This window comes from Furipterus horrens, unplaced genomic scaffold (assembly GCF_987537825.1).
Source record: "Furipterus horrens unplaced genomic scaffold, mFurHor1.1.pri manual_scaffold_11, whole genome shotgun sequence".
In the NCBI taxonomy this organism is placed as follows: domain Eukaryota; kingdom Metazoa; phylum Chordata; class Mammalia; order Chiroptera; family Furipteridae; genus Furipterus; species Furipterus horrens.
Genome location: NW_028327181.1, coordinates 1,833,809 through 1,853,975, shown reverse-complemented (window position 1 = coordinate 1,853,975; position 20,167 = coordinate 1,833,809). Strand labels below are relative to the sequence as shown.

The 20,167-nt window shown below is 63.9% G+C and overlaps 1 protein-coding gene across 1 annotated transcript; it reads right to left on the bottom strand.

Annotated features, from left to right (window-relative positions):
• Positions 1-904: 904 nt before the first annotated feature.
• Positions 905-19,913, bottom strand: DHX37 (DEAH-box helicase 37). The gene is made up of 27 exons (XM_090291102.1): positions 19,771-19,913; positions 18,376-18,542; positions 17,570-17,682; positions 16,083-16,422; positions 15,512-15,660; positions 14,458-14,550; positions 13,148-13,244; positions 12,143-12,256; positions 11,574-11,675; positions 11,277-11,391; positions 10,305-10,400; positions 10,035-10,117; positions 9,328-9,472; positions 8,722-8,798; positions 8,216-8,448; positions 7,616-7,727; positions 6,447-6,553; positions 6,158-6,346; positions 5,245-5,369; positions 5,043-5,159; positions 4,141-4,313; positions 3,340-3,454; positions 3,093-3,230; positions 2,828-2,922; positions 2,662-2,735; positions 1,490-1,587; positions 905-1,353 (listed from the first exon to the last, which is right to left on the bottom strand). Exons 1-27 carry the CDS (start codon positions 19,874-19,876, stop codon positions 1,268-1,270), a joined length of 3,459 nt encoding a protein of 1,152 aa, XP_090147228.1. The 5' UTR covers positions 19,877-19,913; the 3' UTR covers positions 905-1,267.
• Between the last annotated feature and the right edge of the window lie 254 nt (positions 19,914-20,167).

Sequence of the window (20,167 nt, the reverse complement as noted above, 5' to 3'; positions counted from 1 at the left end):
GCGGGCAGCGCGACCACACGTGCTGTGGCCCCATCACAGCCTCCCGGATCCCTCCGCGGGAGGGAGCAATCTGCACTCTTTAAACTGACCCTCGCAGTCAGTCTCAGGCCTCCAGGACTTCATACTGCACTTGGGAGTAACCATTTGCAAGTGGTGATAGGTTTCATGAACACCGATGGCGATGCTATGGGGGCCCAGGAGCAAGGGTGCGCGTCGCGGCTGCTGGAGACACCTTGCCAGTGCAGAACGGACGTGGCAGGTGCAAAGGCCCTGAGGTTGCGGGGCTGGGGCACGCGGTACCGCAGACAGAAACACAAAAATAACGCGTGCACGGAGCGGACAGAATTAAGGAAGCGGGTCTCAACCACCCGGGACACTGGGAGGCCTGCTCTCCGGGAGCGGGGTCAGATTCTGGTTTGCCCCCCTCTGGCGGCCACGTGGAGAATGCACCAAGGGCCACAGGCGGGACAGGCGGCCAGCCGCCCAAGATCGGTGTCCGCAGGGGGCGGGGGGAGCGAGCTCTGGACGAATTCTGGAGGCACAGTGACGGAACCTGCAGGTGGCTTGGATGTGTGGGGGACAGGCACGGGGAGACCCAGTGGGGGCACCCTGAGGCTGGGCCCCAGGCTGTGGGGAAGTGGGCGGTGTTGGGATACTAAACGCGATCTGTTGTTTTGTCCTCTGCGCTTCCATTATGCAGCTTCGGCATTTAGACAGTGGGGTCAGCACATGCTGCTTTAGGAAAACACCCAGCAGAAGGCAGAGAAACAGAACCGCCCCAGCAGGCGCCCGGTGCCAGGCACCCACGTTGGCCAGGCTGGTGAGCACCCACTGACGAGTTTTATACAGACTTGTGGGGGAGGCAGGCGTCCCCCAGACACCCCACATTCATGTTCACTAGGACTCAGGCCTTATTATCAGGTTTATTACAGGAGGGAGCTGGTCGCCAGGAAGCCACCCCTCCTCCTGCCCCCTCCGCAGGAGAGGACGGGGAGCCTCGGGGGCCCCACTGCTCCACACGAGACTAATGTAGCCCACAGAGCACTTAGAAAGGGGACCGGCACGTGAGATGCACCATCATCTCCACGGAATAAATAGTCATAAAAAAAGCCACCCCCGGAACACACCACCCAGAGCGGAGGCAAGCTGTGTCCAGAATCGAGCCAAGACGCACGAGCGTTTCCAGAGAGGCTGGAGTGACCACGCCAGAAACAGCTGTCACCCCCTCGGTCCCCAGGCCAGTCCTCAGCCTGCAGCCAGCAGCAGGTCAGCGGTCAGAGGTCGGGGGCCAGGCTTTCTCGACGTCGGCATGCGTGGCCTGCGGCAGCCACTCACAGTACTCGGCCAGCAGGTCTGCGGGGGGCAGGACGGCCGTGTCAGAGTGGCTCTGTGCCAGGCCACCGGCTGCGGGGCAGAGCCTCCCACCCTGCCTGGGTGTCTCCTCAGCTGGCCCCACCCTGTCCACTCTCAGCCCCGTGGTCAGACTCACATTTGGGGTTTTTCTTCCAAGCAGCCAGCAAGGCGTCGCGGCAGTTGGCTTTCTCGGCGACAAGGGCTCTCAGGAGGCTCTCCGTCCTGGGCTGCAGCCTGCGGGCGGGGATGCGGGGTCAGGGCCATCACACCACCTGCAGGCTGGCCCCCGCCAGGCCCCCTGCCCAGGAGGGCCAAGGGTCCCTCCCCACCACAATGCTAGGGTGCTGGCTGCACAGAAGGGCGCAGACCCCATCCCCTCTCCAGCCCCACCTCTCACCTTTGCTGCCTCCCATCTGCCCGCCCTGGCCTTCCTCACGTCCTGAGCACCCGCCCACCCAAGCTGCTGCTGTGCATGCTGCTCACCCCATCTAGAACCTTCCTCCAGGTTTCTGCCTGGCTCACAGTCCTGGCTTCCCTGAGCCTGCCCAGTCTCCTGACCAACGCCACCCAGCCAACACCGCATCGCCTCCCCAGCAGTGTCTGTACTAGTTGTGCTGCCTGGTGGCGGCCTCCCTGTACCGTAAACATCCCTGCGGGGACGGGGTCACGTCTGTACCCCAGGAGAACGAGCCCAGCACAGACAGGGTGCTCCAAACCATCATGTGGCATGGCCCTGGGCCCGTGCCCCGGCTGAGTCCCCGGAAGCGCCACACTGTCTAGGAGAGTCTGCCTGGGGCTGGGGATGAGCAGAAACCAGAAGAGGGGCAGGGCCAGGCGGGGGTGATGACCAGGATGACGATGGGCAGGGAGCAGGTGGGTCTGGGCTCATGTGGCAGAAGCCCCCAGGGGCTCAAGCACGCAGGACACTTCCTGATGGCACATGGCAGCTCTATATTGCAGTGACCAGTGTCTCCCACAGAGTACACTGCACCCAGAACCTCAGAATGTGACCCCATTTGGAGATGTAATTGATCAGGAGCCTGAGGATGGTGTGCTGGTGAGACGAGAATACAGATGGGGGGACAGCCATGTGACAACAGAGGCAGAGACTGAAGCGATTTGGCCACAAGCCAGGGAACACCTGGAGCCCCCAGGAGCTGGAGAGGCAGGAGGACCCTCCCTGAAGCCGGTGGAGGAACTCCTGGCCTCCAGAACGAAGACAGTATATTTCTACTGTTCTACGCCTCTCAGTTGATGTGAATTTGTTACGGCAGCCCAGGGCACTGGCGCTCCCAGGGAAGGCTGTACCTGGCCCAGGTCTTCAGCATCGTGCTGGGGCTGGACAGCAAGCAGCCCTGGTAGGAGGCCAGACTGGGGAAGACCTACGGAGAGACACGGGACGAGGCAGGGTCCCAGGCTCACCTCCCGCCCACGACACCAAGGAAGGGGTGAGGGGAACCACCCAGCCCCCTACCTGCCCTTCCAGCAGGAACCGGGCAAAGTGCTTGTAGCAGTCCAGGCCCTCCGGGAAATCCACCTGGACCGCGGGGAGCGGCCAGCCGACGCGATCTGGAGGGCAGGAGCCAGCCAGTGAGGGGCCGGGCCGAACCCCCACAGCCTCCCCAGTCCCATTCCAAGCCCTGGGATCCTGGGTGACGCCACCTGAGACACACACGTCTCCTAGTGCAGGGCACGGGGCCGCGTGTGTGCCGAAGCCAGCAGAGGGTCCCCAGACTCACGGAACAGGCTGGTGCGGTGGCATAGCACCCGCCCCCTCTCGGGGCAGTAGACAGGGGGCGGCTGCTCCAGGGGCTTGCTGAACTGGCAGTAAGACGGCAGCAGGACCGGGATCCACGGCTCCTCCACGGCCGAGACGCCTGGGGCGCGCGAGGGGAGGCGGGGGTTACAGCAGCCCGGGAGGGGCGCGGGCGTGCTCCCCCCCAGGGTCCCGGCGACACAGCCCACCAGAGTCACCGGCTCTGCTACCTTTCATGTACATCTTGGTGGTCTCCACAATCTCCTGGTAGACCACGAAGTCGGGGAGCTCTCTGAAGAGGACAGAGCTGGGGTGGATGAAGACAGGGTCGTCGAGCAGAGGGGTCTGCAGAAAGAGGGCGAGGGGCCTGAGTCCAGGGCACACGCACACCCAACAACACCCTCGGCCGGGAGAGCAGAGGACGCTCCATGCATGGCGCACCGTCCCGTGGAACAGTGTCCCGCCAGAGAAGGGACCAACACGTGATAGCACGGACCTCATAAACATCGTGCTGACCTAGAGAAATCAGACCCAAAAGGCCACGTGCTGTAGGACCCCGTCTGCACCAAACATTCAGTATAAGCAAACCAGACACCAAACGTGGGTTCACGGGGTGGGGAGGTGTGGAGAAAAGGGGGTGATGAAACTGTTCTAGAACTGATTGTGGGGATAACCCCAAACTCCATGAATCTACTAAAAGCCACCGAACGGCACGCTTTACATCGGTGTGGTCACGTGGCATGTAATCTGTACCTCAAGTGAGCGCTTGCGGAGTCACGCTGGGCTGAAGCTAATGCCCAACGGAAGCAGTGACCCCCGCGCACGCCGCCCCGCTCCCCGGTGGGGGCCGTGGCTGAGGACAGCCCACCAGCCCCGGGGGGCCCGCCTTGTCTCCGCAGGTGTCCCGACCACGCCCACAGCCGGCCCCACGTGTGCCCTGGCTGGCAGGACGAGGGGCAGACAGTGGGCGGGGAGGGCGGGCCCCGGGCACAGCAGCTGCCAGGCTGCCTGCCCCCGAGCTGGCGCCCAACCTTGTAGGCGTTTCTCCACTTGTTGTCCAGCAGATCCTCGCTCTGGACCCTGCGGGCCAGGTGGTCGCCCAGGCCGGCCGTCACGATCTGCCGCAGGTAAGTCACCTGGCTCTCGGAAGGCGGTTGCATCTTAGGGTCCACGAAGAGCCTGGCTTCGGGGCACACAGCATTCACTGCAGGGGAAGCCAGGTGTGAGGGCGTGGGAGCTGGGGCTGGCTGCACCCTGATTTTCTGGAAGCCCCCACACCCCTCAGCACAGAGCTCTCGCCTCAGCACTGCTGACCGCAGCCCCTCCGCACTGCGGCTGCAGGGAGACAGAGGCCCTGCGGGGGGTGGGTGGGGGTCAGAGCCCGCTGCCCACCCACAGCGCATCCTCCTCCTCCTCCTCCTCCTCCAGACAACACCCCAAACGCTCTGGGTTTTGCTGCCGGAGTCCTGCCCCTTCCTCCTGCCTGCTCAGCCCAGGAGGCGGGGTTGAGGAGGAAGCCACGTGTCGCGGGTGGCAGGACAGTAGCCCAGAGACAGGTGCGCCCCTGTACACCCCAGGAGCCAAGGCCGGGCCCTGTTTGGGACTGGGGAACCCCAGGATGAAGCTTGGGGGGGGGGGGGCAGGGCAGCTGGTCCAGATCACAGCCAGGGACAGGTGACAAGAGGGATGTCACCAAGGAAAGGACAAGAATGAGATGACCTGAGGGGAGAGTGTCCATGTGTCCCCCAAGGACCTCACAGGCACTGAGCACTGGTTTTGGGGTTACGAGTAAATTTAGGAAGCAGGTGAATTTGCAAATACAGAATTGGTGAACGGGTGAGCAACTGTATATGGGAAATGCCTCTCAGAACAACTGTCAACACTGAAAGGGTGACGCTCGGGGCCGGGGCTGGCGCTGGCGCCGGGGCCGTACCCGCCGTGGTCAGCTGGCCCCGCAGACGCCGGATCTCCGCCATGGCCTTGTAGCGCAGCCCGTTGGCCGCGCAGAACTGGGGTGAGCAGCCCGCGTATTCACAGGCCCCGACGGCCCCTGGGGAAGAGGGGACGCTCACTCGCTGTCCCCACCCGGCTGCCCCCCCCACCGGCCCTCCCTTACCGCCACGTCCGCCACGTACCCAGCAGCACCATGAGGTCTCCGAGTTTTAAGGAAGCCCCTTTTCCGGCCCAGACCCTCTTCATCTGGGCCACTCGGGCCCGCTTGCTCTTCAGGGCAGCGAGCTCGTCGTCGCTGGCGGCCGGTCTGCAAACACAACGCACCGTCCAGCCACTGCCCTGGCTGAGGGTCGCAGGGGCCGGGAACACATCTCCTCGTCAGGGCAGGTTCAGAGGCTCAGAGGCAGCGACACTGCCGGGGGGGACCACTAACAGGATTGCGGTCTTAGGCTCCGGCTCAAAGTGCACCCCCAAATTCACCTCTGGCAGCAACAAGATAAAAAAGTGGGCACATGCCGCACCCAGCAATTGCACACCTGGGCAGCAACATAAAGGAAGGAGCCAACGAAGGAAGATGTCGTACGCTGCTGTGCCGTAACGACAGAAAGCCCTGACCACGGCCGAACGGCCAGCTGGCGTGCGCTGGGCAGCCAGTCGCCCCGGTGGTTCCCACGCCAGAAGGCAAGAGCCGACGCTCAGGTACCAGTCAGGCACGGTTTGAAGTCCTTTGCTCGTTGCTAACCAATCTAGCCCTCACAACAACTCAGTGACTAGCATCTCATCCCCACTGTCCAGATGGGGAAGATGGGGAACAGAGAGGCGAGCGAGTTCACCTTTCCGGGGTCACACAGTGCGGAAGAGGCAGAGGGTGATTTGAACCCCGGCGGTCTGGCCCAGGGTCTGGGCTCACAGCCCTCATGCTACTGCGCCCTGCAATCAGCATCGTCCAAGTGACAGATTCTGCAGCGATCAGAACGCTGGCGGGGTCAGAGAGGGTGAGGGTCTTGCGCCAGACCCCCCGATGAGCCAGGTACTCCCCCCCAGGCCGGGCGCGGGGCTGAGCATGGCCCCCCGATGCCCAGGCCGAAACCCCACCTGTCCAGCTCCTCGAACAGCTCGCGGACGGTCATGGCAGCCACAATGGTGATGGCGTAGGGCAGGCAGCTGTGCTGCTGGCTCAGCGCCAGCATCTTGGCGTAGCGGGGCGCCACGGGGAACGTGGCCATGGTCCTGCCCAGCGCGGTGATGGGGCAGCTCAGCCAGGACTTCTGCAGCTGCTTCACCCTGGAGGACGAAGCAGGCCCCGCACGCAGGCCGGCTCAGCGGAGGGGAGAAGGCCTGGGACGTGGCGGGAACTGGGCTCTCCGCTCCCCACCCCCGCTACCTTCCTGCTTTCGGGGGCGCCTGCAGGGCCCCCAGCGCGATCAGCAGCTCCTCAGCGGCCACGAGGGCCTCCACAGAGGGAGGGGTCGGGAAGGGGAAGTTGACCACCTGGATGCAGGGCGACAGGCAGAAGACAGCTGTGAATGGCGAGACGCAAGCACAGCGACCATGAGAGGGAGCGAGCGCACGAGGCCTGCGCTCGGGGCCAGGACGCAGGGGCCGGGCACGCAGAAGGGGCCTGGGGGGCGGTCCACGGCCTCCGTCCTTCACATGACCCCACCGTCCACGCACGCAAGTGCACCGCCTGGGCACTGCACGGCGCCAGGGCTGCGCAGCACACACGGAGAAAAGCAGGACGGGCTCCGTCCCCACTGGGCCTTCACTCAGCCAGGAGGGGCTGCAGATGCCAGGGAGCACGCAAACCAACAGGAGCAAGCGTCCGCAGGCAACGGAACGGCGAGGGGACTGGGGCGGTGGCAGCTTAGAAAGAGGGACCGACTCCAAACAAGGGTTCTCACAGACGCCTGGCCGCAATGTTCACAGCAGAGCTGTTCACAGGAGCCCCGCGCCCGTCAGCTGGGGGACGGAGAAGCACGGAGGTCCGTCTGCACGTGGGCACGCAAGTCGGCCACAAAGGGAACAGAGCAGCGGCTCACACTGCGGCCTGGGGGGGCCCTAGCACGGGAGGCGGGGCGAGGGCCGGTCACCGGAGGACGAGCACTGTGTGCCTCCCCGGGTATGTCCAGAAGGGACAGGTCCGGAGACAGAGAGTGGCACGCAGTCGCCCAGGGCTGGGGGAGAACGATGGGGAACGAGTCCTAGTGGCTGTGGGGTTCCTTTGGGTTCGCGGTGCCTCTCCCTGATGGCGGCACCCCTGCTGGGGCAGGGCAGGCAGAGGGTCCCGTCCCCTACACAGAAGACTGTGAGCCATCGGGACAGAGATGCAGGGGGTGGGCGCTCTGTCTGTGTGACTGTCCCAGGCAGCTGTGCCCCAGGTGCTCCAGGGGCACGGCACTGGGGACCTGGGAGCCCCGGGCGCCGAGGAGCCCCGGCAGCTGGGTAAGACCGCTGGGCTCAGCCCCCGGGCCCGGGCCGCCCTGGCCGAGCGCACTGGACGCAGATGTGCGGGAGCTCGGCAGGGCGACAGCCGGGCCAGGGGCCGCCACTGACCTTCTCGATGCTGAGAGCTTTCATCTGAAGGACCAGGTCCTCGACAGGCCTCCGGGTGATCTCCGGGGGAGGAAACGGCTCAAAGTCCCCGAAAACTGCAGATGAGTAGAGCCTGAGGAAGACGGGGTCCCAGAACTCAGAAACCCGAGGGAAGGAGATGCTCAGCCAAACCCCTCGCGTGGAGCCGGGACGCGGCCGGAGGCTTTTACCCCGCCCCCGCCCTTGGGTAAGTCGCGGGGAAACGCGCGTGGGAACCATGCTGCGGCCTCGTGCGGCCGGGGAGGGGCTGAGCTGCCACACGCAGAGCCAACGGGGCCTGGCAGCGGGCCCGGCACGCGGTACCCGGGTATCCTCACTGCTTGTCTTCGGGCGGTTCCTCAACTTCCTTTTTTTCATAACTTAAAACAATGTTGCCAAAAACAGCAGCAAAGCCGTTAAGGAGGAACAGCGCACGAAGGGGAAGAAAACACGTGCCCACGTCGCCTCTGACGACGACCCAAGCCCCACAGCGGGAAAAGCGCTTTCCCAAGTCCTGCTACTCCAGGGGCGGCTGCTGCAGAGCAGCCCCAACGTCCCTAGACGGGCCCCTGGGGGGCTCACCTGTAGCAGTGGCCGGGCTCGGTCCGGCCCGCACGGCCCGCCCGCTGGTCCGCGGACGCCTGGGAGACCCAGCTGACGCGGAAGGAGGACACGCCGGTCACTCGGTCGTAATGTCGCTTCTTGACCTTCCCACAGTCCACCACGTACTTGATGCCCGGGATGGTGAGGGACGTCTCGGCCACATTGGTGGCCACAACACACAGTCGAGTCCCCTCTGGGGGAGGTCGGAAGACCTAGGATGGCAGCAGAGGCCACAAAAAAACCACCATAATCAGGAAAGAATTCGTGTGGGGGCAGAGCCAGGAGACTTCCTCCACCGGAGGCCAGCCAGGCTGTGCGGCCAGGAAGTGACCAGCTGGACAAGCCCGCCGGTGCCCCCAGCCGTGATGCTCCTGAGCTGAATGCTGACCACACAGCTGACCGTGTGGCTGACCCGGGGCCTGCCTCGCCCCCATACTGCTGCTTGGCGGAGGCCCCCGGCCAGGCATCTGCCCCACCACCGTTACCTGGGCTTGCTTCTCCGGGGCCAGCAGTGAGTAGAGCGGGAGCACGTGCAGGGGCAGCGAGGCGTCCGGCTGCTCACCTGTGGGGAAGGCAGAGGCCCGCTGCTACCGCCACCGTCCGCGGCAGGAGCCGGCCTCTGCCTGCCTGGAGAGGTCCCTGTGCTAGTCACTCCGCCAGGGGCGCCCGGCCCGCTGCAGACCTCTTCCTCGGGCAGAGCCTCGTCCCAGGCCCTGCAGCTCCCTGGGGTGCCCTCAGGCTGCCCTGTCCGCCCTGGGCGGGACGTGGAAGGTGCTGGGGCCACCTGCACATAGAAGGCCCCCGCCAAGCACCCCCTGGAGTTGGCTGCTCCTCCCAGGTGGCACTGTGGCATGCGCTCCTCAGCTACGCTGAGCCCAGGGGTGGCACTGTTATAACCCACACAGTTCCCAGAGGGCCTGCTGGGTGCCAGGCAATTTTAGCAGCTCAGGGAGCCGCCAGCAGCCCCACTTCCCCCGGGCTCAATGCTCGTGAGGAGCAGAAGCTCGAGGTCACCGCACGGGTCCCGGGCCCCCGAGGCTGGCGCAGAGACTCAGCGGGTGAGCTGAGTGGACGTGTGCGCGAGGCCACACCTCCGTCCGCTCCGCCGTCCCCCAGGTCCAGGTCCAGGTCGGAGCCCAGCGCCGCCTCCTCGTCGTCCATTTCCGCCTCCCTGTCCTCATCCCCTTCGCCCGCTGGCAGCACCGAGTAACTGTCCAAGCTGATCTGGGGCAACGTCTGCAGAAAACAGGACGTCAGGACCGTGGGCTGCAGGCGGCCCCGTGTGGAAACTTAGGTCACGCACAGGACAAACAAGGACAAGGCCCAGCTCCGTCACTGCGCGCCAGGCAGCCTCTTTCTGCCTCAGTTTCCTCACCTAAAAACTGGGGACAATCACAGGGTCATCAGCTAGCGCACTTAAAGAGCGCAGGGCCCTGCCTGGCGAGCTGTCACTGTGCAGGCCAGTGAGCGACGACTAAGCAGTGACGCTACGGCCCAGGCGTCTGGGGCCTGGCCACTGGCAGCCCCCTCCGGGACCACAGCATGGGGACCCCGGATGTCACTCAGCTGGCCCCACGGCCACTGGAGCAGTGCCCCCACGGTGGGGAGGGGCTCGGCCCTGCTGTCTGACAGGGCCACCAGCACCTGCAGGCGGCTACCGGGCACCTGAAACGAGTCTCATGACTGGGGAGGCGAATCTCCATTTTCGTTCTCTTTAACTGAATCCCGCCTACACAGCCCGCCATGGTGGGGGATGGTGTGTGTGTGCTCACCACAGACCAGGCAGCCCCCCACCTACCGCCGCCTGGGCCTTCCTCGCCCTCGCCCGGGACTTCTTAAACTTCCGTGTTTCTTCTACTGAGTCTTCCGGGTCCTCCCGCCCTGGAAAAGGTGAGCAGATGGGGAGGCGGACCCCCTGTGGCCAGGGCCAGGCACTCAGGACGCTGCTCCTCGCGCTGCAGAGCCTGGTCGCCGCGCTGGTGGCCTTCAGCAGGGGGAGGGGCTGGCAGGCAAGGGTGCAGCCCTGACACGGGGACACGGTGGCTCTGGCGCCCAGCCGCCCGCTTACCTGGCCGCCTGGGTCTGGCGTGCGGGAAGGCCCTCCGCAGCCTCCGACACAGCGCGTGCACCTCGGCCTGCCCCGTCAGGAACACCAGGATGCCGCCTGCGGGAAGAACGGGCGCCCCGCTCACCGTGAGCCGCTCCCCCACGCGGCAAACACTGACCCGCCACGCCGCGCGCTGAGCCGGGCACGAGGAGGACCGCCCTGACCAGGAGACACGGGCGGACGCTGGCAGCCACCGCCCTGCGGGGACCCCACAGCTACCGTCCGACCCGGCAGCTCCACGGCCAGGCCCACGCCCAGGAGATCGGGACGGAGGGGCGCAGACCGAAGCCGGCACACGGGTGCCCACAGCAGGTCCGTGCACAGCAGCCCATCGACGGGGGAACAGACAAACAGAACGCGGCCCTTCCACGTGCTGGAATGTGGCTGAGCCGTGACGGCGACTACAGTCCTGACACGCTCACCACATGGGTGAACCGTGAGAACATGGTGCTGAGACGCCACACGCAAGGGCCACGTACTGCGTGATCCTATTTAACACCTGGAACGCCCAGAGCGGGTGGATCCGCAGAGACGGGGAAGGCCTAGCCAACTCAAGTGACAACGGCAGGGAAATCCTGTAGCTGGACAAGTGCCACGGGGACCTGGGGTCAGAGTGCAGCTCAGGTGGGACACGCCTGTCCCCCAGTCCTGAGTCTGTGGGCACCCGTGCCAGGTGACGCCTGCCTGGGCCCTGGGCATCGTCCTGATCAGACGTGGGCAGAAGCCACCCCGTTAGTCACTGAGGCCTCCCAACAGTTTGGGTGGAACTCAGTAGGGCAGATGAGGTAAACACCCTGGAACCAGTGAGGAAACTGAGGTACGGCCAGGACAAGCGACCACCCGAGCCGCTCAGAGGATGGCTGAGCCCTGTGGCTGCCCCTGCGGGTCAGGAAGGGGAGGGAGGACCGGGCCGTGCTCCCGGCAGGGCCTCACCTGCAGGCAGCATGCGGTGAATCTTGCACACCTTCCGGAAGCACTCCCCGCTGTAGTCTTCCAGGGGCGTCCGCTTGTTAAAGTGCACCGTCACCGGGAACTGCCGGGCCTCCACCTGGGACAGACCCCCAAGAGGCGGGCTTTAGTCCAGGCTCGGCCCCTCCCCCTTTCCTGGACTCTCTGACCACGAAGGTCACAGTCTGGTGCTTGGGAGCCTCCTCGCTACCAGTGTCCTCACTGTCAGAGCTGACAGGGTCCTGCCTCCCCCACTGCCCGAGACCCTGGCCAGAGCGTCACCTTGATGACGGGGGGCGGCTTGGCAAAGAGCCGCTGGTTCTGGGTGAAGTCCTCCACCCGCAGCGTGGCCGACATGATGAGCAGCTTCAGCGGCAGGAGCCTCTGGGGGACAGACGGCAGGCTCAGTGACCCGCAGCCTCCCAGGGCCCGGCAGACCTCTGTCCTCCCAGCCTCCCTGCGGTTCCCACCCTCAGCACCCCCATCCTGGCTGCCAAAGACCCCAGAAAAGTGGGAGAAGTGAGCTGAGAGCAGGACCCTCCTCTCCCAGGGTGGTGGCTCCTTCACACCCCCAAAGTTAAGCTGCAATGGCGGAATGAACCTGGGGACCCCCGCCCACCTCGTACCCCCACTTCCTTCAGCCCCACACCTTCCTCCACCTTCTCCTTGGGCCTCGCCCACCCCGCTTCCTCCGGCGCCAGCTCCCAGCCCCTCTTTAAATGAAGCCCTGCGCCTGGGGGACCCTGTCCCAGCAGCAGCAGCGGGGTGCACAGGAGCCTCCACCCCTGACCGGGCAGCGGGGGCCTGGGCCTTGGCACGAGGGGCTCCCGGCACCCCGCCCCCCAGGCTACCTTCTCCCGGAGAGCCACGATGCGGGACAGGAGGCCGATGAGGATGTCCGTGTAGACGCTGCGCTCGTGGGCCTCGTCGATGATCACCACCTTGTACTTCAGCAGCAGGAAGTCCTGCGGGGACAGCGTGTGAGGCCTGCCAACTCCGGCCGGGGCCACCCGGGGTCACTTGACGCCCCCCCGCTCCCACTCAGGGAGCCCCTCGGACCGCACTCGGATCCCGGAGCACTCCGCCTGGGGTCTTGACCTGTGACTCCCCTCCCCGTCCCTCAGCTCCTTCCTCCGTACAGCGGGGTCAACAGCACCCACCACCTGGGGTCCTGGTGAAGTTTCAACTGCCTGTCCAGTCAGTGCCCAGGGCCCTGGGCCGGGCAGAGAAAGGGCAGACACTGTTCATTCGATCTGAGCGGCACGTGCAGGTGTCTACGGGCGGGGGCCGGACGGTGGGCGGGGGCTGGACGGTGGGCGGGGGCCGGACGGTGGGCGGGGACTGGACGGTGGGCGGGGGCTGGACGGTGGGCGGGGACTGGTCGGTGGGCCGGGACCAAGGGCAGCTGGGCCACAGCACGCTGCACAGAAGGGGCCATCGGACCCCAACCCAAGCTCACGGCTGCCTTCCTGAGTGACCCTGGCTGGCCTCCACAGAGGAAGGAGCCCCTTCTGGCCTCCCACCCCCTGCCCAGGGGCCACCACGCGGCCAGGGAGGAGCAGCGTGCATTTGGCTGACGCACACGCCTGTGAACCAGATCATCCTAAACACTCAAGCTTGTTTAATGAGCACCTACTAGGTGCCGTGCTAAGGAGCTCACGCAACGTACGCTTCTGCTGCAGAACAATTACACGAGGACGGCACTGGCTTGCAGATCCGGGCACTAAGGCCCAGAGACTGAGTCACTTGCCCAAGGTCACACAAGCGCTGGCATGCCAGCCGCTCCCAGGCGCAGTGACGTCCCAGCTCCACGCCCCCTACTCTGCTGGCCGCGCCACCTGAGACGAGCAGCCCACCTTCTGGATCTCCTTGAGCAGCACACCGTCCGTCATGAACTTGATCCTCGTCTCCTCGGTCACGTTCCCTTCATATCGGATCTGATAAGAGACGACCCTGTGGGGACAGGACAGGCAAGTCCCCCAGGGCCTAGCTGGTGGGGGCTGCAGCCTCGTGGCCAGTTCAAGGTGGGCAGCAGAGGTGCCCCCAACAAAGCCCGGACAGCTGCCCACCCTCTGTCCCTCCCCCGCGTGAAAGGGAGGACAGCTGTCACAGCTGACTCGAGCATGTCAGCCAAACGCGAGCGGGCCCCGGCTGGAGCCCGGCTGACCAGCCACCAGAACGGCTTTCCGGAGGGCGGGCTGAGAGCCCGGGCTCGGGTGCGGGCACTCAGGGGCTGTGACGCACTTCGTGGGCCTACCGGCACTGCAGTTGTGATTTTGTCGTTTTTTAAAAGTCTTGACTGACACGTCCGACCCACACAGCAAAGTGCTGGGGTGACCTGATGTGACACCCGTGACCTCTCCACAGCTGGGGTCGGCGGCGGGGGTGCAGGCGCAACAGAACCGGTCTCGGGCTGACCATTACTGAGTCTGGGTCTTGGGAACATGGGGCTCGTCGTCCACCTTCCTCCTTTCGTACAGCTTGTACTTTTCAGTGGACAGTTGAAACATGCAGACAGAACAGGCGTCCCCGACGCGTCCCAGAGCCCAGCAGGTGCTGCTCCGTCAGAGCGTGGGCCAGGGGACTCCGTCCACACCGTCGACGCTTTCCGGGCTTCAGACGGCACGGGACGCCTGCACCTGAGTCCCCCGGGCTGGCCGAGGCCCGCCACCCGCACAGCGGCAGGCCCCAGCGTTCTCCAGCGCGGGCCGCCCCTGCTGCGCTCTAACCGCTCTCCTAGGCCAGTCCTGCGGCCTGGGGCCAGGAGGGGTCTGCATTTCGGAAGCCCGAGTTCTCAACGAACCTGGCGATGCTAAGCACCCGCTGCTGCCTGCCTGCGTCTGCCCACCTGCTGCTCTGCTCTGCCCTCGGGCCCATGTAAGGGCCAGTGTGTCTCAGTATACAGTATGTGATGTGAGCCCAAGGGCCGGGCTGGCTCGTCCCAGCTCCGCGCCCCCTGCCCAGGAGGTTCCCACCGTCCGACGTGCAGTAAACCTTCTCATATAAGGAGACCCCTATCTCAGGTATGAAGTGCCGCGCCCACACAGTGCCTTCCGGATGGATGAGGACCCATGACGCTGCTCAGATCCTCCAGGACAGCTGACCCCTGGGCAGGGCCAGAGGACCGCCCCTCTGCAACCCCCCCCCCCCCGAGCTGAGCCCTCACCGCTGCGACAGGTTCATCTCCTTGGCCACGCGCTGGGACATGGCCACGGCGGCCACTCGGCGGGGCTCCGTGACACCGATGATGCTGCCGTCACTGGGGGACATAGGACACAATGCATCAGCAGCGCCTCCCCACCCCGTCTGTCCCAAAGTCACATGCAGTTCCAAGTCCAAAATCACAGCACAGAGGTGGCCCCTCAGTATCTCAGCCGCAGATGGGAATGGGCTGCATGTCAGGGCAGGAGACGGTCTGGCGGGCCCCGTGCGGTGGCGACCGGGCAGGGACCGTACCCGGGGAACAATGACTGGTCCTGGGCTGTGCAGAAGCGTCAGCACAGCGGGCCGGCTGCCCTCCCTACAGAGGCTGCTGGCACACTGGCCCGGGGCCGGTGTCTGGGACCTGGATTTCACGAGGGCTCCCCTTGCCCCTGGCAGATAAGAGGGGCTCTCTGTGCGGGATGGTTTGCTGACACCTGCTGTCCTTTGGGGAGTCTGGGATTTGGGGACCTGCCGGGCAGAGGGGGGCCTAAGGGACCAGCCCCCCCAATAGCATGGGCGCCGAGTCTCATGGCTTCCCTGGTGGTCGACACATCACACGTGTGCCTCACTCGGGGCTGGAGGAGTTACATGTGGCCTGAGTCCCCGGACTTCACCCCGTGGGCCTCTCCCTCTGTGGCTGGGCTTTGCGTCCTTCCACTGGATGAGAGCATGGCCCTGACCCTGACCCTGACGACATGCTGAGTCCCGAGAGCCTTCTTAGCAAGTCACTGACCCGGGGTGGCCTTGGGGACCCGACCACATAAGTCAGAAGTGCCAACGGAAGGTGACACAGTGCCCCATGTGCCAGGGATTGATCTCAGTGCTTTACACAAAGTGGATCGTTGCACTGACATACCTGCCCTGGGGGGCGGGTGCAGGGACACCCCCACCTTGCAGCTACGGAAGCGAGGCCCAGGGACATGAACCAGCTGCCGAAGCCCGGAGCAAGCAAACGGCAGCGCCAGGACCAGATCCCCCTTGGGGACAACATCTCCACTGTCACTGCGGGCCCCCACCTGCTGTAGCCGGCCTCGTAGAGAAACTGGGGCACTTGCGTGGTCTTCCCGCTGCCAGTCTCGCCGCACACGATGACGATGGGGTGTGCGGCCACCGCCTCCATGATCACTTGTTCCTCAGAGAGAATGGGGAGCTTCAGGCGTTCATCCTGCAGGGAAAGGAGCGCCAGGGGATGGGGCATGAGGTCCCCTGCAGAATGGCAGCGGGGACAAGGGGACTCTGTTCTAAGACCATGCAGGGCGATGTGGGGGTCTATAAGGGTGGCAGCTGGCATGTGGCCGGCGCCCAGACACGGGGTACCAAGCGTGTCCATTGGTGAATGGAAGCCTTGACACTTGGGGACAGGGACAGAGACACAAGCAGGGCCCTTCAGAAAGCGAGACCCGTTGTCCTCAGGGACAAGCATGGCTGGTGCAGAGCAGCCCGAGACTCCGGATCTCAGTGGTGGCTGGTGGGGTCAACACATAAGGCGCAGGAGATGCGACTGCCCAAACCACAGGGCCGCCTCCCCACACCCCCAGCCCTCACTGCGCAGCCGGACCTCTTGTCACCAACAGCGGAGCCTCGAACCTGCATTTCCGGGGAGCGGTGTACAGGGATGAAGACAGCGGGCTTCGCTGGGGGCTTGGCCAGGGAGGAGGCCACGGCCGGGGGTGCTGAAGGAGCCGCAGGAGGGGGTGGACCACTGGGCACCGGGCTCTCCCCCTTGTCCCCCGGCTGAGCTGGTGGCAGACATGGCGCCATCGTCCCTGCACCGGCCTCCACCGGCTCAGCAGCTGCGGCTTCGCCGGGTTCCGACTCCACTGAGGACTCAGACTCCTCTTCTGCCTCCTGGAGACGGCGCTTCCGGCAGGCCCCGCTGAGGCTGTTGATCTTCTCCTGACCCTGGGCTGTGACCTCATCAGCCTTCCTGCCAGGAGAGCCAGAAGTCAGACACCAGGGCCCTGGGATGGACCTGCGGCAGCTCCGGGCCGCCACGCCCCCCCAGCCTCAGGGCCTTTGCACTTGCTGTTCCAGCTCTGCCCTCACCTCACTCAGATGTCCTTTTGCGGAAAGGCCTCCCCTCACCCCTTGCTCTAGCTTCTGCTCTGTGCTTGCCGCACCAGACAGAGGAGCATGCACTTCATCGTGCCCATCTTCCCACCGTGAAGGGCAGCTCACTCATGATCTTGATTTGGGGCATGGCTCTACCCCCGGGGCTACGGAGAGCCTGGGGCAGCCGCTACATGCATAGCAGGGCTCACTGGGACCAGGCTGTCAAAGGGAGGCTGGAGGGAACGGGGGTCTGGGGAGGACTAAGGGGCCCTGCAGGCATGCCGGCGGTGTGCGCACACCGTCAGCTGCTCAAGGCCCGGTAGGAACCCAGCTTTTAATGTGAAGTCTCCTCATTCTTTTTCTATGTTACTTATTTTTAGAGAGGAAGGGAGGGAGAAAGGGAGGGAAACATCGATTGGTAGCTTCCTGCATGCATCCCAGTCGGGGACCGGCCCACAACCTAGGCACGTGCCCTGACTGGGAATCGAACTAGCGACCTTTCTCTTTGCAGGATGACGCCCAACCTGCTGAGACACACCGGCTGGGGCCTTCCTAACTCTTAAATGTTGGCTACACTGGGCTGAACAGTGTCCTCCCCCCACAAACTCACACCCCCTGGAGACTCAGAACATGACCTCATTTGGAACTAGGGTCTGTGCAGATGTAATTAAGGGGAGGTCACACAGGACTGGGGCGGGCTCCGAATCCAGGGACCGGTGTCCTCGTAAGGAGAGAAAGAGACAGACACCGGGAGGACGCTACGTGACAACGGAGACAGAGACTGGAGTGGTGTGTCCACAAGCCAGCAATCGGCAAGGATCCCAGCAAGCACCAGAAGCCCGGAGAGGCATGGGACCCTGCTGTCCCCAATGTCCGGTGCCTCACAGGGCATTTAGCAGCATCTGGGCCTCTCCCCACTAGAAGCACGATAGGCCCTGCAGACTATTTCCTCATGACGCTCCACCCCAGGAAGCTGCTGTCACCTGCGAGGGACAGGCTCCAGAAGGGGCTGGCCGACTCACTCTCTGGTGTGGTACATGCGGTCCCCAGTGCCCAGCCTGGACGTGGTGTAGTAGAGTCTCAGCTCTGCTTCCGAGACCTGGACCTCGCTCAGCTTCTGCAGCATCTGTGCGCGCTGGGGAAGGACACGGCGGGAGACATGTGGCAGCGTCACAGCCTTCTCCTCAAAGGGAAGTGACGCTCTACATAAAAGCCCGGCGCGGCTGACGCCAGCAGCCTTTCCCGACTGACGGTCAAATCGCCATCACTGTTGGGGGGCACTTTTATACCAACAGGTGCGCCACGAGAGGCGCGAGCTCGGGTGCCTTGTACCCCCGCCCGGGGTCTGGGGCCGATGAGCAGGCTCTCTCTGCGTCACTGTGTCATGACATGTTGCCCTGAATAAAGCGGCCTGTAGGGACATGCCCACTGGTCTCTTTCCTCTGGGAGCAATCCAGGAGTTTTTGTTTTATTATTCTTGAAATCATACCTACTCCACACATGCTTCTAAACACGTATTTCAACATCAATAAAAGAAAAAAACAAGGTCTAGAACAGTGGGAAAACGTACTGCACAGGATTTTAAAAGGGCACACGAGCAGTAAATGCTCTGGGGAAGGAGTGTCAGTGCTAACGGGAGACCTGACTGTCCCCTGCTGGAGTCACAGCATCCTGTGTGGTGACGCTGGCAGAGAATCAAATGTGAATTGGTGAAGCCTCGAGACTGGGGTTCCTCAGTCTCTCCACTGCCGGCATTTTGGGACCCAGACCCCCTGTCTCTCTCTCCAGTCTGGAGAGCCGTGTACAGACCCTGGTGGAGTAGGTGTACCTGGCTCTTCTTCTCCTTCTGTTCTAAGATTTTCTGCAGCATTTTCCGCTCTTTCTTGGTCAGAGGCTTCCTCTTCTTTGATGGCGGAGGGGCCTTGGTTTTCTTTGTCTTCTTCCCCGGCAGGACAAGGGCATTGCTGGCGTCAACCCCTTTCAGTGTGCCCCTGTCTGGAAAGGCACACTTGCCTGACCCCCAGCCCTGGGGACCAGGGCGTACAGACGCTGGCAGTACTTAGGGTTCCCATCAATGCACGCTTCCTCTGGGGCCCTCCAGTCCTTCATGCGAGCCCTGAGCGCCCACACAGGAATGGGGGTGCAGACCCAGCCCACTGTGCGCTCACTCAACCCATCCACGCAGCCCCTGCTGTAGCCAGGCACCCCCATCCCAGTGCTGGGGGAGAGAAAAGGGGTACACACTGTGTTCCGCAGAGTGGGGGCCTGCTCTCAGCGGGTCTGTGAGATCAAACCTATTCTCATAATATCACAACATACGGAGTGTGTGTCGTATCTATTTTTAAATGTCATAGTCTGAAAGTATACAATGCAGACCAAAATTCAGCTATCAAGCCACCCTTCAGCTCGGCCTCCTGCAGCACCTTGGTGAGCAACTGTTTGCATCTGACACCTGACCCTGGGGTTCCCCCTGCAGTGTCCCACATGGGCGGTGACTGATCCTTCTATTAACTGCTCAGGCTTTGTAAGTCTTTCTGTAAACAGCAAGGGGTGGTGCGACTGTCAGTAAGAAGAATGGGACAATTTTAAGCAGTACAGCTATCTCCCACAGCCAGTCCTCATGGGATCCCAGGCGATCCTGCCCCCATTTTTAAATTTCACCTCCCCTCTGCCATTCTGGCCGCCGTGCGGCCTGACTCAGACCGCGCTTTCTGAGCGAGGCCTTCCCCGTCCACCCTGTGCAATGTCACAACTCACCCCGTCACCCTGCTGCTCCCTCTCCTTCGTACTTAGGGCCACACAACGGTCTATATTTTACCTGTCGCCTGTCTGTCTCCTCCCGGGAGCCGCTAAGCTTGGTAGGGCAGGGATCTTTTTTCTTAAATCTCTTTCTGTCGTGTCCCCAGTGCCTAGGAGTTCCTGGCACTTAGTAGGTGCTCCTACTAAAAGGAGTGTCACGCAGCCTGCAGCTGAGCAGGCAGGTGTGGGCTCAGAATACAAATTCGGGGGAAGCAGGTTATAATCGAAGCCTCAGGATGGATGGAGTGAACGTACCTTCTTGCCCACATTCTTCACGCTGGGCTGGCCTCTAAGCGAGCGAAGCCCCGGGTATTGTTCCAAATTCAGTTAAAATCAGACTGTCACCGTCCGGGAGCCCTCCAGCCCCCCGCGGCCAGTCCCGGACGCGAGGCCCTGCCGAAACCCAGCCCCGGGGGCGCCTTACCTTCTAGTTCCAGCAGCACGGGGGGCGGCTCTGGGGGGCCCTTCGAGGGGCCGGGGGCCGCCTGCTGGCGCCCCTTGACGTTGTACCGCCGGCGCAGCCTCCCCATGGCGCCGAAGTCCTGCTCAGCCCCGGCCCGGCTCACCAGCGGCGCGCCCCGAAGCCCAGCCCACGTGGGTTTCCAAACTAGCGCTCAGGTCGGAGAACTTCCGGGCTGAGCTCTCGCGAGAGCTGGGACGACCCGGGCCGCCGGGGCGGGGCTGGAGGCGGGGCCACGCGGAAAGGCGGGGCCGGGCTGGCGGAGGGGCGGGCCCACTCAAACAAGGGGTGGGTGGTTCTCCCTTGGTGCAGTCTGAGTCTCAATTTGAATTATAGTCTAATATTAATTTGGCTCTTTGGG